The sequence below is a fragment of the Anomaloglossus baeobatrachus genome, chromosome 4 (genome assembly GCF_048569485.1).
Source record: "Anomaloglossus baeobatrachus isolate aAnoBae1 chromosome 4, aAnoBae1.hap1, whole genome shotgun sequence".
In the NCBI taxonomy this organism is placed as follows: domain Eukaryota; kingdom Metazoa; phylum Chordata; class Amphibia; order Anura; family Aromobatidae; genus Anomaloglossus; species Anomaloglossus baeobatrachus.
Window position 1 is genome coordinate 19281548 of NC_134356.1, and position 17390 is coordinate 19298937.

At 44.7% G+C, this 17390-nt stretch overlaps 1 protein-coding gene across 2 annotated transcripts; it reads right to left on the reverse strand.

The window, feature by feature from the left end:
- Positions 1–2256: 2256 nt before the first annotated feature.
- On the reverse strand, positions 2257–16751 carry LOC142302678 (dihydrodiol dehydrogenase 3-like). Of its 2 annotated transcripts, none has more exons than XM_075343779.1 (9): positions 16613–16751; positions 15745–15912; positions 11803–11919; positions 11498–11575; positions 10213–10335; positions 8229–8338; positions 4669–4834; positions 3469–3551; positions 2257–2410 (listed from the first exon to the last, which is right to left on the reverse strand). In XM_075343779.1, the coding sequence occupies exons 1-9, from the start codon at positions 16697–16699 to the stop codon at positions 2368–2370; spliced, it is 975 nt and encodes a 324-aa protein (XP_075199894.1). In that variant the 5' UTR covers positions 16700–16751; the 3' UTR covers positions 2257–2367. The 2 variants fall into 2 exon arrangements, with proteins under 2 accessions (XP_075199894.1, XP_075199895.1); XM_075343780.1 differs by lacking the exon at positions 16613–16751 and adding an exon at positions 16380–16453.
- Positions 16752–17390: the final 639 nt, after the last annotated feature.

Genomic DNA, 17390 nt, shown 5'->3' on the forward strand with positions numbered 1-17390 from the left:
AAAAAAAAAAAACGCATGGGTCAAAAATGCACAAACAAAACAGAAAAAGGCATAATTTTTGGTGCGTTTTTTGGCACAAGGTACATTTTTTGGTCAGAAAATGCGTTTTTGAGAGACAACACAAAACTGAAGCCTGCGGACATACCCTTACCCCTCTATAAGTCACTTGTAAGGCCACATCTGGAATATGGGATCCAGTTTTGGGCTCCACATTTTAAAAAGGACATTCAGAAGTTAGTGTCAGTTCAAAGGCGGATAACTAGACTATTACAAGGAATGGAGGCCGCCCGTATGATGACTAATGGAGGCCGCCCGTATGATCAGTAATGGAGGCCGCCGGTATGATGAGTAATGGAGGCCGCCGGTATGATGAGTAATGGAGGCCGCCCATATGATGAGTAATGGAGGCCGCCCATATGATGAGTAATGGAGGCCTCACATATGATGAGGAATGGAGGCCGCCTGTATGATGAGTAATGGAGGCCCCAGATATGATGAGTAATGGAGGCTCCACATATGATGAGTAATGGAGGCCGCCTGTATGATGAGTAATGGAGGCCGCCCGTATGATGAGTAATGGAGGCCGCCCGTATGATGAGTAATGGAGGCCTCACATATGATGAGGAATGGAGGCCGCCTGTATGATGAGTAATGGAGGCCTCACATATGATGAGGAATGGAGGCCGCCTGTATGATGAGTAATGGAGGCCCCAGATATGATGAGTAATGGAGGCTCCACATATGATGAGTAATGGAGGCCGCCTGTATGATGAGTAATGGAGGCCGCCCGTATGATGAGTAATGGAGGCCACCTGTATGATGAGTAATGGAGGCCTCACATATGATGAGGAATGGAGGCCGCCTGTATGATGAGTAATGGAGGCCTCACATATGATGAGGAATGGAGGCCGCCTGTATGATGAGTAATGGAGGCCCCAGATATGATGAGTAATGGAGGCTCCACATATGATGAGTAATGGAGGCCGCCTGTATGATGAGGAATGGAGGCCGCCTGTATGATGAGGAATGGAGGCCTCACATATGATGAGTAATGGAGGCCCCAGATATGATGAGTAATGGAGGCTCCACATATGATGAGTAATGGAGGCCGCCTGTATGATGAGGAATGGAGGCCGCCTGTATGATGAGTAATGGAGGCCTCACATATGATGAGGAATGGAGGCCGCCTGTATGATGAGTAATGGAGGCCACCCTTATGATGAGTAATGGAGGCCGCCTGTATGATGAGTAATGGAGGCCTCACATATGATGAGGAATGGAGGCCGCCTGTATGATGAGTAATGGAGGCCGCCCGTATGATCAGTAATGGAGGCCACCCGTATGATGAGTAATGGAGGCCTCACATATGATGAGGAATGGAGGCCGCCCGTATGATGAGTAATGGAGGCCGCCCGTATGATGAGTAATGGAGGCCGCCCATATGATGAGTAATGGAGGTCGCCCGTATGATGAGTAATGGAGGCCGCCTGTATGATGAGTAATGGAGGCCGCCCATATGATGAGTAATGGAGGTCGCCCGTATGATGAGTAATGGAGGCCGCCCATATGATGAGTAATGGAGGTCGCCCGTATGATGAGTAATGGAGGCCGCCTGTATGATGAGTAATGGAGGCCGCCCGTATGATCAGTAATGGAGGCCACCTGTATGATGAGTAATGGAGGCCGCCCATATGATGAGTAATGGAGGTCGCCCGTATGATGAGTAATGGAGGCCGCCCGTATGATGAGTAATGGAGCCCTCACATATGATGAGTAATGGAGGCCACCCGTATGATCAGTAATGGAGGCCACCCGTATGATGAGAGGAGGAAAAAAAGACGTCTCAGAGGAGATCTCATTTATATGTATAAATACATGTGTGGTCAATATAAAGGACTTGCACATGACTTATTTCTTCCAAAGACAATACTAAGGACCAGGGGCAGTCACTGCGGGGGAAGAAAAGCGATTCCGGCAGCTAAATAGGAAAGGGTTCTTTACAGTTAGAGCAGTCAGACTGTGGAATGCCGACCACAGGAGGTAGTGATGGCAGATACTATAACAGCTTTATATCTGGATGATTTCCTCAGGACAAAACATTTTCAGATATAAATGATTTAGTGATGTAATGTATAATTAGAAGAAGGTTAAACCAGGTCTTTTATCGACCTGTGTAACTGTGTAACTGTGTAACTGTGTAAATAAAACATTTGATGTGTTCCTTCATTGTAAAATAAATCCTTAGACCCTTTAGTATTTTATTTTCGGTGATTTCTTTAATCTTTTTGTCAAAAAAAAATAGAACTTCTGAATAATCAATGTACAAAGGTTGGAGACTTTTTCTACCGCGCATCAAAACACATGAATTCAATATTCCTCATGGAACGGATACTTCGGGTGATCGCTCCACCTGCAAAAGCAGAAAACATGACGTTACATCCCTCGAGGTGTGGAGCAAAGGGGGACTCGGAGGATCTGATTCGTGAAGGACCACAGCGCCGTACTATGTCTAGTGGTTGTTCTCAGGCACTGCAGCTGAGATCACATCCTTGTCAAGCACCACTCCAGAGTTTTTATTATTTCTCTACTGGATTGGTGCTTCTGGTGGCTTCATCTTCTTTTACCGCCGCACCCATCGGGCTTCGGTGATTTGCGACCTGGCAGCAGCACCAGTTTCATGGAGCGTACCGGAGGTCACAAATCAATACAAGTCTATGAGAGCCTCATTCTGGTCTCAACCTGCTTAACTCAAGAATATGTCCTTGTAATGCTATTCCCTGCCATTTCATGGCTGAGACGCCCTCCTACGAGCCAACCTTTGGAGATAGTTGTCCAAATGTGCATTTGAATGTCACAACCTCCACCTAACCAAGGAGCATGCTGGTGTCAGAACGATAGAAATGTACTGATCTGTGATGCTTGATATAATATGGCTTGCATAGAGTCATATCGCCGATGTGGAGACGAGTCGGGAGATGTATTGACGGTTCTCCATAAGACTGTGACTTTTTGACCTCCTTGAGACTTCTCAACCACCAAAAGCGAGGCAAGGAGGAGTCATCTCAGAAGTAGTTTCATCTGTCTCAGGCAAATCTTCAAGCTATATTTTCGTTGCGGTAGACATCTTGGTGTCACGGCACCTTGGAGGGGTCCGCGCATGCGAGAAGGAAGGTCACGGCACACGTTGTGACATCATGGCACTGTTGACCTCCCTCATGCTTGGGCAGAACCCTCCCAGGTGGGCACCATGATGGCCAGAAGTCCACCACAGTGTTAGAGGCCTTAAGATTCAAGGTCAGAAGATGTGGTGAGTACTGGACAAGTGGTAGTGAGTAGCAGAGGGATCTGAGACGTGAGCGGAGGGAGAGTATAAGGATTTTTTTAACATATTCCGTCTTTATACGTGGCGTCTTAGTGCCATTTGTGCAGTAATTTTTGGGAAAATATTCTCCTATATGTTCTACTTACTTAGTGAAATCCACGTAACGTAAGTTTCGATTCAGTGCATTGAGGCTTTTTATTTCTTCTTCACTCAACTCGAATTTAAAAACCTGAAATTAAAATGACAATAGATGGAAGTCGACTTATTCTACATTTCTAAAAAATGAGCAATTTTCCTAGTGAAATCTCGGAAACTGGACCATAGCATTGTGAAATGGGCAACGAGAGGACGTAGGTGAAATGTCCACATTGATGGAGATGTATCACACTGAAAGAAATGCGGCACTATCAGAATTTACCAGGTATTTACGTAGCACTTTAATGTCCCGTTGACCATAGAAAGGTGTGTATACTTTTGCAACCAATTGGTACCGTTGGGTACAATTTTTTTAGCTTGAATAGTTTGTTTGTGAGGTGTGGAGATCAGACTGTAGACCATCTTAATACATGGTACAAGCAAGGGGATGAAATGCACGATTGTCACGCTTTTAAGCGTGGCGAGTGCGTTCAGACCAAGAGATGTCTGACGCACAACAAAAACACACCACAAAGATGGAGGATACCAGGAATACAATAACAATGGTGGGCCCTGGCACTAGTGAGAGGGTAGATGGGACACCTGCCGTTACCTGCCACTGTTCCCAACACTCCTATCCAGACCCTATACAGGTTCCGCACCTGTCACCGAGCAGGAACCAAAAGCTCTGAAAAGGCCCTACAATAGTCCTGGCTAGTGAGTGGGAAGGTAAGGCTGACTAGACCCACCAATGCTCTAATACAATATGAGGGTAACTGTGAAAAACTAGAGAACAACAACCAAAATGGAGAAGATACGACTTCCAGATGAAACCATAGCAGCGCCTTCCACCAAGGCGGCCAGAATACCAATGGTTTTGTATAATCAGCAAAGATTGCTGGGAAACCTTGCTACTTAAACACAAGGGGGTGTTGCTACAGAGCAGCTGCAGCTGACATGCATTGCGGGGAAGCTGCTAGCAGCAAAACTGACATTAACTCTCAGAGCGCCAAGAGAAATGAAACATTTAAGTGTAGAGTCCAAGATGGAGATGACAGACTCCAGTCCTAAAGCTGTCACTAGTCTCTCAAAAACAGGGACATGACCGTGACAACGATACTGTGTCACATGATGGATGTGTTTTAGCCATAAGATGTTGAGTCATTCTTTATCACCACAAACTGTGACCTTCTCAAGACCGCATCTCATACCTCAAGATTCTGTTTGATCCTCTCTGCCTTAAAACTTTTGGCAAGAACCACTATCCCCCTCTGCAGCATGTGCCTCATTGCAACTTGGGCCGGAGTTCGTCCATGTTTTTTTGCTATTTCATTAAGCACAGGGTCCTCCAGCAGGAATGGAGCATCCGGGATTATCCTGAAAGAGTAAAGATGTAATATACATATAATTAAAGGGATTATCCAAGATTTGTTTTACCCCTATGGGGCTAACTGAAGGGCAATTGGTACTAACAGTCATGAGTGTGCAGTATCCTGATGTCACCTCTGGGGGACTGTGGTCATAAGATCTTAGCATTTAATCAATCGCAAGCCTTCTGTAGAGCTCACTTGACTGTTGTCTTGCATATGTACTTTTACTTCGATGCTGAACGGGTGAAAGACCCTTTCCCTGCTGGCTGAGAATTCTCTTAGCCTTCATTTCAGCTGACGCCTGTCATTATTCCACCCTTCCACTATATCTACCCTCCCCTGGCTTCACTCCATGCCGGATATAGATTTCTATTTCTGATTATGGTGGAGGTGTCACTCCTTTAGCAGCAGTGGAGTTTCTAACTGGAGAAGGTCTTAGAGCCCTGTCATACCTGTTGCCTTGCCTGAGTTCCCTGAGTGTTTAGCTGCTCTCCTACCCCTTTACTCCCTTGGGGAGGGGGAATATTTAAGTGAGTCATATCCAGGAGCTTATCAAGGTATGAGACTCAGGCCTCTCAACCTCCAGTGCTAATGCTGAGGACAGGGATTAGCCTAGGGACCCCTAGCTTGAGGGACATCTCAGGTGCACACTGTCCTTGCTGCTACTTTACCGTCACTGGCGTGACACCAACTATTCTTGTGCTGCCTTGTGATGATCTCTGCCGGCTCAAAACACTGATGGACCGCTCCTACCGGCAATTGTCCTGCTTCCTGTGATGTCATGTTGACAGAGCAGTTCCTTCTCTTCTGCTTTGCTGATTGACTGCCGACTCGACCTAAAGAACTATGGCGCCGACTGTCAATCAACATGATGACAGCAGTGACACCCTCTTGAGAGAGAACAGGTGAAGAAAATAAATTGCTCCATCGACAAGATGTCACAGGGAGTAGGAGAATCGTGAGCAGGATAAGTGCTGAGTGATGAGCGAGCACTACCATGCTCGGGTGCTCGGTATTCGTAACGAGCAGTTGGATGCTCGAATGGGTGCGACTTAAGTACCCAAGTATAATGGAAGTAACTTTTTCCGGGAAATCTTGAAAATTCCTCGAAACTTCCAGTGACTTCCATTATACTCAAGTACTCTAGTTTCGCCCATCTGAGCATCCAACTGCTCTTAAGGACCAAGCACCTGAGCATGGTAGTGTTCACTCATCACTAGTTACCAGTACTGAGCACCCGAGCATGGTAGTGCCCGCTCATCACTAGTTACCAGTACTGAGCACTCGAGCATGGTAGTGCTCACTCATCACTAGTTACCAGTACTGAGCACCCGAGCATGGTAGTGCCCGCTCATCACTAGTTACCAGTACTGAGCACTCGAGCATGGTAGTGCTCGCTCATCACTAGTTACCAGTACTGAGCACCCGAGCATGGTAGTGCTCACTCATCACTAGTTACCAGTGCTGAGCACCTGAGCATGGTAGTGCCCACTCATCACTAGTTACCAGTACTGAGCACCTGAGCATGGTAGTGCCCGCTCATCACTAGTTACCAGTACTGAGCACCCGAACATGGTAGTGCTCACTCATCACTAGTTACCAGTACTGAGCACCCGAACATGGTAGTGCTCACTCATCACTAGTTACCAGTACTGAGCACCTGAGCATGGTAGTGCCCGCTCATCACTAGTTACCAGTACTGAGCACCCGAGCATGGTAGTGCTCACTCATCACTAGTTACCAGTACTGAGCACTCGAGCATGGTAGTGCTCACTCATCACTAGTTACCAGTACTGAGCACCCGAACATGGTAGTGCTCACTCATCACTAGTTACCAGTACTGAGCACCTGAGCATGGTAGTGCCCGCTCATCACTAGTTACCAGTACTGAGCACCCGAGCATGGTAGTGCTCACTCATCACTAGTTACCAGTACTGAGCACCTGAGCATGGTAGTGCCCGCTCATCACTAGTTACGAGTACCGAGCACCTGAGCATGGTAGTGTTCACTCATCACTAGTTACGAGTACCGAGCACCTGAGCATGGTAGTGCCCGCTCATCACTAGTTACGAGTACTGAGCACTCGAGCATGGTAGTGCCCGCTCATCACTAGTTACGAGTAACGAGCACCTGAGCATGGTAGTGCCCACTCATCACTAGTTACGAGTAACGAGCACCTGAGCATGGTAGTGCCCGCTCATCACTAGTTACGAGTACCAAGCACCTGAGCATGGTAGTGCCCGCTCATCACTAGTTACCAGTACCGAGCACCCGAGCATGGTAGTGCCCGCTCATCACTAGTTACGAGTACTGAGCACCTGAGCATGGTAGTGCCCGCTCATCACTAGTTACGAGTACAGAGCACCCGAGCATGGTAGTGCTCGCTCATCACTAGTTACTAGTACAGAGCACCTGAGCATGGTAGTGCCCGCTCATCACTAGTTACGAGTACTGAGCACCTGAGCATGGTAGTGCCCGCTCATCACTAGTTACGAGTACCGAGCACCCGAGCATGGTAGTGCCCACTCATCACTAGTTACGAGTACTGAGCACATGAGCATGGTAGTGCCCGCTCATCACTAGTTGCGAGTACCGAGCACCCGAGCATGGTAGTGCTCGCTCATCACTAGTTACGAGTACCGAGCACCTGAGCATGGTAGTGCCCGGTCATCACTAGTTACCAGTACTGAGCACTCGAGCATGGTAGTGCCCGCTCATCACTAGTTACGGGTACCAAGCACCTGAGCATGGTAGTGCCCGCTCATCACTAGTTACCAGTACTGAGCACCTGAGCATGGTAGTGCCCGCTCATCACTAGTTACCAGTACTGAGCACCTGAGCATGGTAGTGCCCGCTCATCACTAGTTACCAGTACCGAGCACCCGAGCATGGTAGTGCCCGCTCATCACTAGTTACCAGTACTGAGCACCTGAGCATGGTAGTGCCCGCTCATCACTAGTTACCAGTACCGAGCACCCGAGCATGGTAGTGCCCGCTCATCACTAGTTACCAGTACCGAGCACCCGAGCATGGTAGTGCCCGCTCATCACTAGTTACCAGTACTGAGCACCAGAGCATGGTAGTGCCCGCTCATCACTAGTTACCAGTACTGAGCACCTGAGCATGGTAGTGCTCGCTCATCACTAGTTACCAGTACCGAGCACCCGAGCATGGTAATGCCCACTCATCACTAGTTACGAGTACCGAGCACCCGAGCATGGTAGTGCTCACTCATCACTAGTGCTTAGCCCCATACTGAAGAAACAAAAAGTCCCGGATACCCTTGTTAATGTTAAGTGCACTAATATTTACTTATTAAACATGGCGTCACTTGGTGTATGGAGAGGAAGGATTGGGAACAGTTGCGATTTTGGTTTGTCCAATTCAAAGAGCGTTCTTACCACTTTACATCACGTGTAGATCCCAGCACCCCATATGCCACCAGGACTATGTTGTGGGACTTGCAGAACTCCAGCAGCTTGGCCTGATTATTGTAGATATGGCACTCCATCTGGAGAGGTACAAAATGTCTAATGTAAAGACCAAATACAGGTATGCAGCTTGGGTGCTTGGTACTCATTAAGAGCAGTTTGACGCTTCGATGGGCGCCACTCGAGCACCTGAGTATAATGGAAGTCAATGGGGGACTTGAGGATTTCCCATAAAAATGCCAGAGTCCCCCAATGATTTCATTATACTCGGCTCTCGAGTGGCGCCCATCCAAGCACCAACTGCTCTTAATGAGTACCGAGCACCCGAGCATGGCAGTGCTCACTCATCACTAGAAACGAGAAGTCTCATCTCATTTAGTTGGAGCCAACACAACTTTTTGTAACCAAAAATATGCATATATAAGATTGCAATGGAGGCCACACCTATGAGACATGTAAGTAAACCACCCGTTCAGTGAATACTGAATTCCAACTATTCAAAAAACTCTCCTTTATTCAATGTTTGCATGCCTTAGCGTTTCAGAGTGCAGTTATTTATTTGATAGAATATATTTCATGTTCAGTTTGCACCTGTTCACATTTGTCTGTTAGGAAGTGCCATTAGTTTTCTCATTGCATTCTGATTGAGCACTCCTTCTCATAAGCTTAAGCCAATTTTAATCTTCTATTAGTTCCTGCATGCCCATAAAATTGTAGGCTTTTTAAGCCAGAAGCATTAAATAGGGACCCAGCAACATGAGATATGCCTTGAAGCTGGCTGTTGGGCTCACATAAAACTGGCCTTTTGTATGCTGTAAGTGTCTCAATTTTAGAAAATGTATTTCCTTATCAGTAATGCTTGTCCAAACTCCTATAGTCAATGGTTGCATGCCTTGGCGTTTCAGAGTGCAGTTGTTTATTTGTTAGAATATGTTGCATGTTCAGTTTGCACCTGTTCACATTTGTCTGTTAGGAAGTGCCATTAGTTTTCTCATTGCATTCTGATTGAGCACTCCTTCCCATCAGGTTAAGCCAATTTTAATTTCCTATTAGTTCCTGCATGCCCATAAAATTGTAGGCTTTTTCAGCCAGAAGCATTAAGTAGGATCCCAGCAACATGAGATACGCCTTGACGCTGGCTGTTGGGCTAACATAAAACTGGCCTTTTGTATACTGTAAATGTCTCAATTTTAGAATGTTTTTCCTTATCAGTAATGCATGTCCAAACTCCTATATTCAATGTTTGAATGCCTTAGCGTTTCAGAGTGCAGCTGTTTATTTGTTAGAATATGTTGCATGTTCAGTTTGCACCTGTTCACATTTGTATGTTAGAAAGTGATGTTAGTTTTCGCATTGCATTCTGATTGAGCACTCCTTACATTCAGCTTTAGGCAATTTTAAGTTCCTATTAGCAGATTCCTGCTCGCCCATAAAATTGTAGACTTTTTCAGCCAGAGGCATTAGGTAGGGACCCAGCAACATGAGATACGCCTTGATGCTGGCTGTTGGGCTCACATAAACCTGGCCTTTTGTATGCTGTAAGTGTCCTAAATGAATGGAGGCATTACCAGTGGAGACATATATTGACTGACAGTCTGCTCTCGTGATCTACATGTCTCACACTGGTAACCCCGTCTCTAGAGGCATATTCTGAGGGAGATCTGTGTCACACCCATAGATCTTAACAGATCATCTACATTAATAAGAAAAATGTGGATTTCTCTGGTATAAGACATCGGATATAAGACGGCTCAGGAGAGTTCATCCTATAAAGGGATCCAGCTACAGAGCTAAGATTTTGGATCAACTCCATTACTCATTTGTCATTAGACCCTCTCTTCTAAGGATATGTCACATCGAAGGCTAGTACATTTTTGGCACTGTCTCATTATATATATTATATAAAAAAAACTTTAATAGAAATAATCTGGGAGACAGGATAGTTCTGTATTACCTGGTTGCACACGGGTTTGTATCTCAGCCCCGGCATGGTGAGGATGAGCTCCAGTTGTTTATGGTTGAAGTTGGAGACGCCTATAGATCTGACCAGGCCGGCTTCCTTACAATCTTCCATAGCCTAAAAATTAAAAAAAAAATCCTCAAAAATCACAAAACACCCTAAAATTGAAATAAACCCTGTGTAATTATACGACCTTCCACCTGTCCCCCCTCATAATTACTAATATACATCCATTATACTTATAAGTAGATATCTACAGGATCAGACTACACTGGGAACATTTGTAGTCTGTTACCATGGAAACATATTCTTCCTTTGATTTTTTTTTTATTTAGATAAATTGAAAAATGGGGTAGCAAAAATAAAAATGGGCTTTATAGGAAAACGGTCACCAGAAAATTACCTATTGATTAAATAAGGGTTTTATGTATTTAATAAACATAGATTTTGTTTTTCAGAATTTTTAATTAAAAAAAACAGAATTATTAATCTAATTTTAGTTTGGGGTTTTTTTATGCTAAATAATGAAAAAAAAATGTCTAATTTTCACATTGGCCAATTTGGCTTTTTTTTTTTTTAATTAAAAAGACTGACGGCACTCCCAAATCCCAATTTGGGAGTGCCGTCAGTCTTTTTTGACTAGATTAATGGGGGTCATGCCTTCTGACATGCCACATGTGATTTTATTCTCTCTTTCAGGTTCCCACTTGCCCAAACCCAGAGACAGGCTTCAGTTCAGAGTAGGTACCCAGTATACGAGGTATGCCTTGACATGGCTACTGGGCAGATATGAAAATAGCCATTTTTGTATGCTGAATATCTCAATTTTTTCCTATGTTTCCTAGATTTTAGATGTTATCTTCCTGTCTTTTCAGGAAGGATTTTCCACAGCCTCATTATCATCAGAGGCAGAATTACATGTTGGGTGCCACTTCTATAGGCAGTTGATAACACAGGATCCACCAATCATAATAGGGGATGTCATATCTAACCATCCTCCCGTCCCTTGACAATGACACTCAATACAAAATATATGGTCAGGGTCTGACTATTGTGGCCATGTACATGTGTTGATGCCTGAAACAACAGGAAGTTAGACTCTAGTAACACAAAACCTTATCTATGCAATAGGTCATTTTTTGTACATTACTCCATTATTCTAGAAGAAATGAGCCATTACTAGATCCACTCATAAACTGAGATGTCCCTTTTGGCGTTTAGGATGACCAAGTGACTTCAATAACTGAAACCTCTAAAATTTTTGTCTTTGTCTCCATACCTTCCAAGTGTCTCGAATATCAGTATTGTGATAAATCTCTTTTCCATTTTCATCTGTTGGAATCAGATCATCACCAGGCTTAAAAACGAGAAGAAGAAAGTCATGAAAGTTTAGTAGCCCAGAAGACAAGCTGGACCCATCCTACAATCGTCACCGGGCTTAAAAGCAAGAATAGAAAAGGCATCAAAACAGCACTTAGGAAATTTAGTGTAAAAAAGAACTAAGACCATGAGATCAGTTGAGTCTGTTCTTTAGAAAGTTAAACCTGTGACCAATTTATAAAATGTTGGGGTTCACGTACAGACCTTCAATTCGACGGGATTATGAATAAGAAAAAGATCTAAGTAATCCAGATGTAGATCCTTCAAGGACTTCTCAAGACCGTGACGGACCAATGTCGGGGTCTGGTAGGTGCTCCACAGCTAGAAGGGGAAAAAGTAAAAATTGCTTACAAATTATTTAAAAGTTACCGTAATTCTAATCAGCGTCCATGGAAGAGTGATTGACGGGTAAGAACCCTACACTGAACGGTATCACTCCACATCTGTTACTTCTGACAATGACAGATGTAGAGGCCAAAAGAGGACCTCTGATGGCTGCTTTTATCACCCTGCACTGGATACTTGTGACAATGACCCATGTAGAGGCCAAAGAGGACCTCTGATGGCTGCCTTTATCACCTCGCATCGGATACTTGAGACAATAACCTATATAGAGGCCAAAGAGGACATCTGATGGCCTCCTTTATCACCCTGCATTGGATACTTGTGACAATGACCAATGTAGAGGCCAAAGAGGACCTCTGATGGCTGCCTTTATCACCCCGCATCGGATACTTGAGACAATGACCAATTTAGAGGCCAAAGAGGACATCTGATGGCTGCTTTTTTTTATCACCCCGCATCAGATACTTGTGACAATGGCCAATGTAGGGGTCAAAGAAGACGTCTGATGGCTGCCTATATCACCCTACATTGGATATTTGTGACAATGACTCATGTAGAGGCCAAAGAGGACATCTGATGGCTGCCTTTATCACCCCGCATCGGATACTTGAGACAATGACCAATTTAGAGGCCAAAGAGGACATCTGATGGCTGCTTTTTTTTATCACCCCGCATCAGATACTTGTGACAATGGCCAATGTAGGGGTCAAAGAAGACGTCTGATGGCTGCCTTTATCACCCTACATTGGATATTTGTGACAATGACAAATGTAGAGACCAAAGAGGACATCTGATGGCTGCCTTTATCACTCTGCATCGGATACTTGGGACAATGATCAATGTAGAGGCCAGAAACAAGTGTTCCAGGCGACACACAATCCAAGGTACATGTGTCTGAGGAAGGCATCCACAATATAACTTGAACAAAGGATCGGCACTCCAAATCTTCTAGAATTCTTTAGAATTTATTCCACATAAGTATACAGGCGTAAATTTACACGTTTCAGCTAATAGTGAGCCTTTTTCACATCTATAAATTATATATATATATATATATATATATATATATATATATATATATATATATATATATATATATATATATATATATATATATGTATATATACAGTGTGTCCACCCATATCCTGTCCACCGCCATTAACGTGAGAACAGTGGCAGCTATAGGCATAGAAGTGGTGTCTAGGTATAGTAAAGTAGCCATGCGCTACACAATGAAACCACCTATAGCGCCACCTGGTGGAAAACAGCGAAGTTAGCATTTTTATCTTGAAAACGGAAAGAGAGAAAGAAAGTGAATTACAAAGTTGCATCATCAATTCAATACGAATCGAATCCTTGCATACAGAAATGCTATGATTAGAACGTGTAAAACTCACAAGGCTGCGGACGTGAAGCGACACCTCATGGAGACTTTCCTACAAGTCATTGGGTATGGTGGCTGTGTGGAGTGGCCTCCGCTCACCTGACCTGACCCCATTGGACTTCTTTCTGTGAGGTCACATCAAACACCAGGTGTATGCGACCCCTCCACCAACATTGCAGGACCTACGATGACGTATCACAGATGCTTGTGCAAACGTGTCACCTGCCATATTGCACAATGTGCAGCAAGATACAGTATGCTGTGCAGAGGCCAGATGTGCATTGCAGCTGACGGGGGACACTTTTAGCATCAAAGTTAAATATGCGTGACCAGCATTCAGTGTTTTGGGGGGGGTCATGGGTTTCATATCATAGCATTTCTGTATGCAATGTGTCGATTTGTATTGAATTGATGATGCCCTGCAATTTTTTAATGCACTTTTTCTCTATCTCGTTCCGTTTTCGAGATAAAAATGCTAACTCCGTTGTTTTCCACCAGGTGGCGCTATAGATGTTTTCATTGCGTAGCGCATGGCTACTTTACTATACCTAGACACCGCTTCTATGCCTATAGCTGTCGCCGTTCTCAAGTTAATGGCGGTGGACAGGATATGGGTGGACACATTGTATATAAAATTAGTGGATTACTACTGCCTTTGTGGCTGAACCACCCATCTCATCTGCATATTAGATTAATTAGTTAAATTATGGTAATTGCAGTTCCATATATGCTTCTCATTTCAATTAAATGAAAGACAAGAAAATTCATCAAGATGACGGTTCAATCACAATTACATCGGCTTTAGACATATAAGAAAACTCTGATTAAACAACAGCCTAATAAATCAAAGGGTTAATTTTTCACCCTTGCAAAAATACACATGTAACATCTAATCATCAAAGGTTATAAAGTAAAATTAATTTCATTAATATGTTCTATGTAAATTAATACATCTATAATATTACAAATATATTTCTATAAATATTATATTCTGATTGATTATAATAAATCACATTTTTAAGAAAGAAAAAAATTAAAAAATAATAAATTGTGATGAGTAGATGAAATATTTCATTACCTGTATGGCTGAGTTACAAAAAGTAAGTTACATGATAATCCCTATTCAGTCCCAGTGGATGGAGAGACTGCAGTATCCGGTATAACTCACGCTGCTTCAATGTCCTGACACGATCTCCTGTGCTGGGGAATCTGCCGAGTGTCATGCGAGGATCACAGTAGATCCCCGTGTGGCCCTGGCCTTAGTTTCAGGATTGTTTACCCGACATAGATTATACCGTAGGGACACTTCAGAATAAATGCTATGTAGCTACTGTGACAAGTGTAATATCCCCTTATCGGAAATGATTCTCCCCTGCCTGCGGAGGTGATGAAAGGAGTCTCCCTTGATAATCCCTGAGCAATGCGCACAATTAAGGCTCGGGAAGGTGCCCATAACAGGAGGAGATAGGAAGGTTTGTGCTAATTTAATTTTACCATTTAGATCCTGCCTGGATCCACAGACTCAGACGGGCTGTAATGGACAGGATAGAGGGAAGCCACTCACCAAGCAGGACCCCCAGAACCCTGACACCCTTTAACCCCTATACAGGGATTTGGAATTACACAGGGCCCCGGAGATCACTACCTGTGGAAGGCTGCAGTCTGAGAGAGTAGTAGTAAGGCAGGGTCAAACCAGGAAATGCAGAACAGGGACAGAATCGGCAGGCAAGGACGTAATCAGAAACAAGCAGAGGTCAAATCCGGATCGGGCAGCAAGGTACAAAAACAGAAGACAGGAGGGTAGTCAGAAAACACGCAGAAGTCAGCACACAGGAATCACAAAACAGAATATGACGTAACAGGAGCCAGGAAAATCAGAACTATCTCTGGCAGAGGTCAGCAGACAGGAGGGGGAATAAGAAGGGTGTGGTGTCTTCCCATTGGCTGTAGCTGAACGCTGGCAACTTCAGCTGGAAGACACATGCCACCCACAGTCAGCCAGCGGTACTGCAGATCCCAAGATAACCCAGCCCAGTGGATGATCGGAGCCTGCGCCCACCGCTGGCATCGACTCCTCTCCCATCACCAGCACCATCCACGGCAGGAACACAGCGTCGCCTGGCGATCGGAGCAGAAGTCGCTGGAGCAGACTCCGGCAGTGACGTAACAGATCCGCTCTTACAATTTTGTCTCTCAAATTCTGCGATCTACGGTGACAGATTAAAGGGGACAGGTTGAATTCTTTAATTTTTGGATAGGAATTAGATATTACATATACAGGCATATTTACGCCTGTATACGTATGTGGAATAAATTCAAAAAAATTCCAAAAGATTTGGAGTGTCGGTCCTTTGTTCAATGTAGAGGCCAAGGAGGACATCTCATGGCTGCCTTTGGAGACATCTCATTGTCGTTACCTTGCTGGTGTAGAACACGTCTTCTCTCTTGACCGTCCCATCCGCGATCTTCGCATTGATTGCTCGCCCGACCTCCACCTCATTCGCGTATATTAATGCGGCATCAATGTGTTGATACCCAACCTCAAGAGCGACTTTCACAGCCTCCTCCGCCATCGACTTAGGGAACTAAAATAATGATAAGAGACAAGGGTAGACGATAACATTTCGTAGAACCACATCCTATTCGAAACCTTCATCATAGTTGGCATCTTCTCTGGCTTTGTCCTTTCACCTTACCCTTCCTCTTTATTCTACGTCCACCAAGGCTTTTTTGGTGTACAACCTGACTCTTTGCACAGCTCCAGGTGCCCCAATTCTGTCCCTTCCATGTCTCACATATCTACTGTGCCTCCATGCCTTAGGGTCAACGTTACCTCCTGTCTTCATGCCCTTTTTAACATGCACCCTCCGCTCTGCTAAATGTACATGCTGGGGGGACCCCTTCCCGGAGGAATATCTGGCTAGCTTCTGTGTCGAGACTCCTAACAGTGGCTCCATGGACTTTTTATGAAATGTACATGCTGTAAGAGAGAAAGGGATGAGTGTCCCTCAGACAAATCCCTGGGGAACCACTGTTCTCTGTTATCAGTCACCTCAGCCTAGTGGTCTTCAAACAGGGAGGACACAAACTTCTCAGCCCTCCATGACGACAACGTTGCACCCGTCATCTGCCCCTCTTCCCGTGCTATTATAAGCACTGGCAGTATTCATCTATGATATCAACAGCAAATAAGCTCTCCCTCGTTAGCTCGTAGCATTGTATCACAAGGATTTAGAGTTTTCAGAAGCCATCCAGAATTTGTAGCTAATAGCTGTCACAACCTACCTCCTGGGGGGCATAGGTGCCCAGTCCGACCACCGGGATTTTGTGCCCATCGTTCAGTGTAATTCTTGACTGTTTTGTCAGTGCCATAATTCTGCTTGTAGCTCAGATCCGTCCTGAAGTTTCTACTGTGAACGTTCACTTTCTTGGCTGAGCTCCAGGAGCAGCGCTCCTCCTCTTGGCTCCATTATAGCCTATTGACCAAATACTGCTCCCTGAGCATAGATTAGGCTGGATCATTATTACACCTGAGCTGGTTTGTGAGCAGAGAGGAGACAACCATATCTTCGCCTGCGCATTTCACTTTAGCAGACTACTTTATATTATAAATGGGACTTTTATATACGGTTGTGAATTCGGATTATTAGCAATTTCCAAACTTTCTGCTGTTTTCAATAAACCAATGAAACAAAAACAATCAAATTAGCTCAACACAAGCAATATAACAAGTGATTTCCTCCAAAATGTCACTTTTATTGACTACTTCAGTGTCAGTATTAGACACCCTTCACAAGTGTCTTTGGAGCTTCTCTGGCTGTTATGACCTGATGGGATATGATGTATAGCCGGACACCAGCTTCAGGCAGCGTTCCAGGAGAACCTCAGCCCATTCCATCATCTGTCCTCCTCCTCACTCAACCTCCCAACTGACCTATCCATCAAAGTGAATGGCTGCCCACTCTCCCCAGTCCCACGTGCTCGCTGCCTGGGAGTGACTCTAGACTCTGCTCTCTCGTTCAAGCCACACATCCAAGCCCTCTTCACCTCCTGCCGCCTCCAA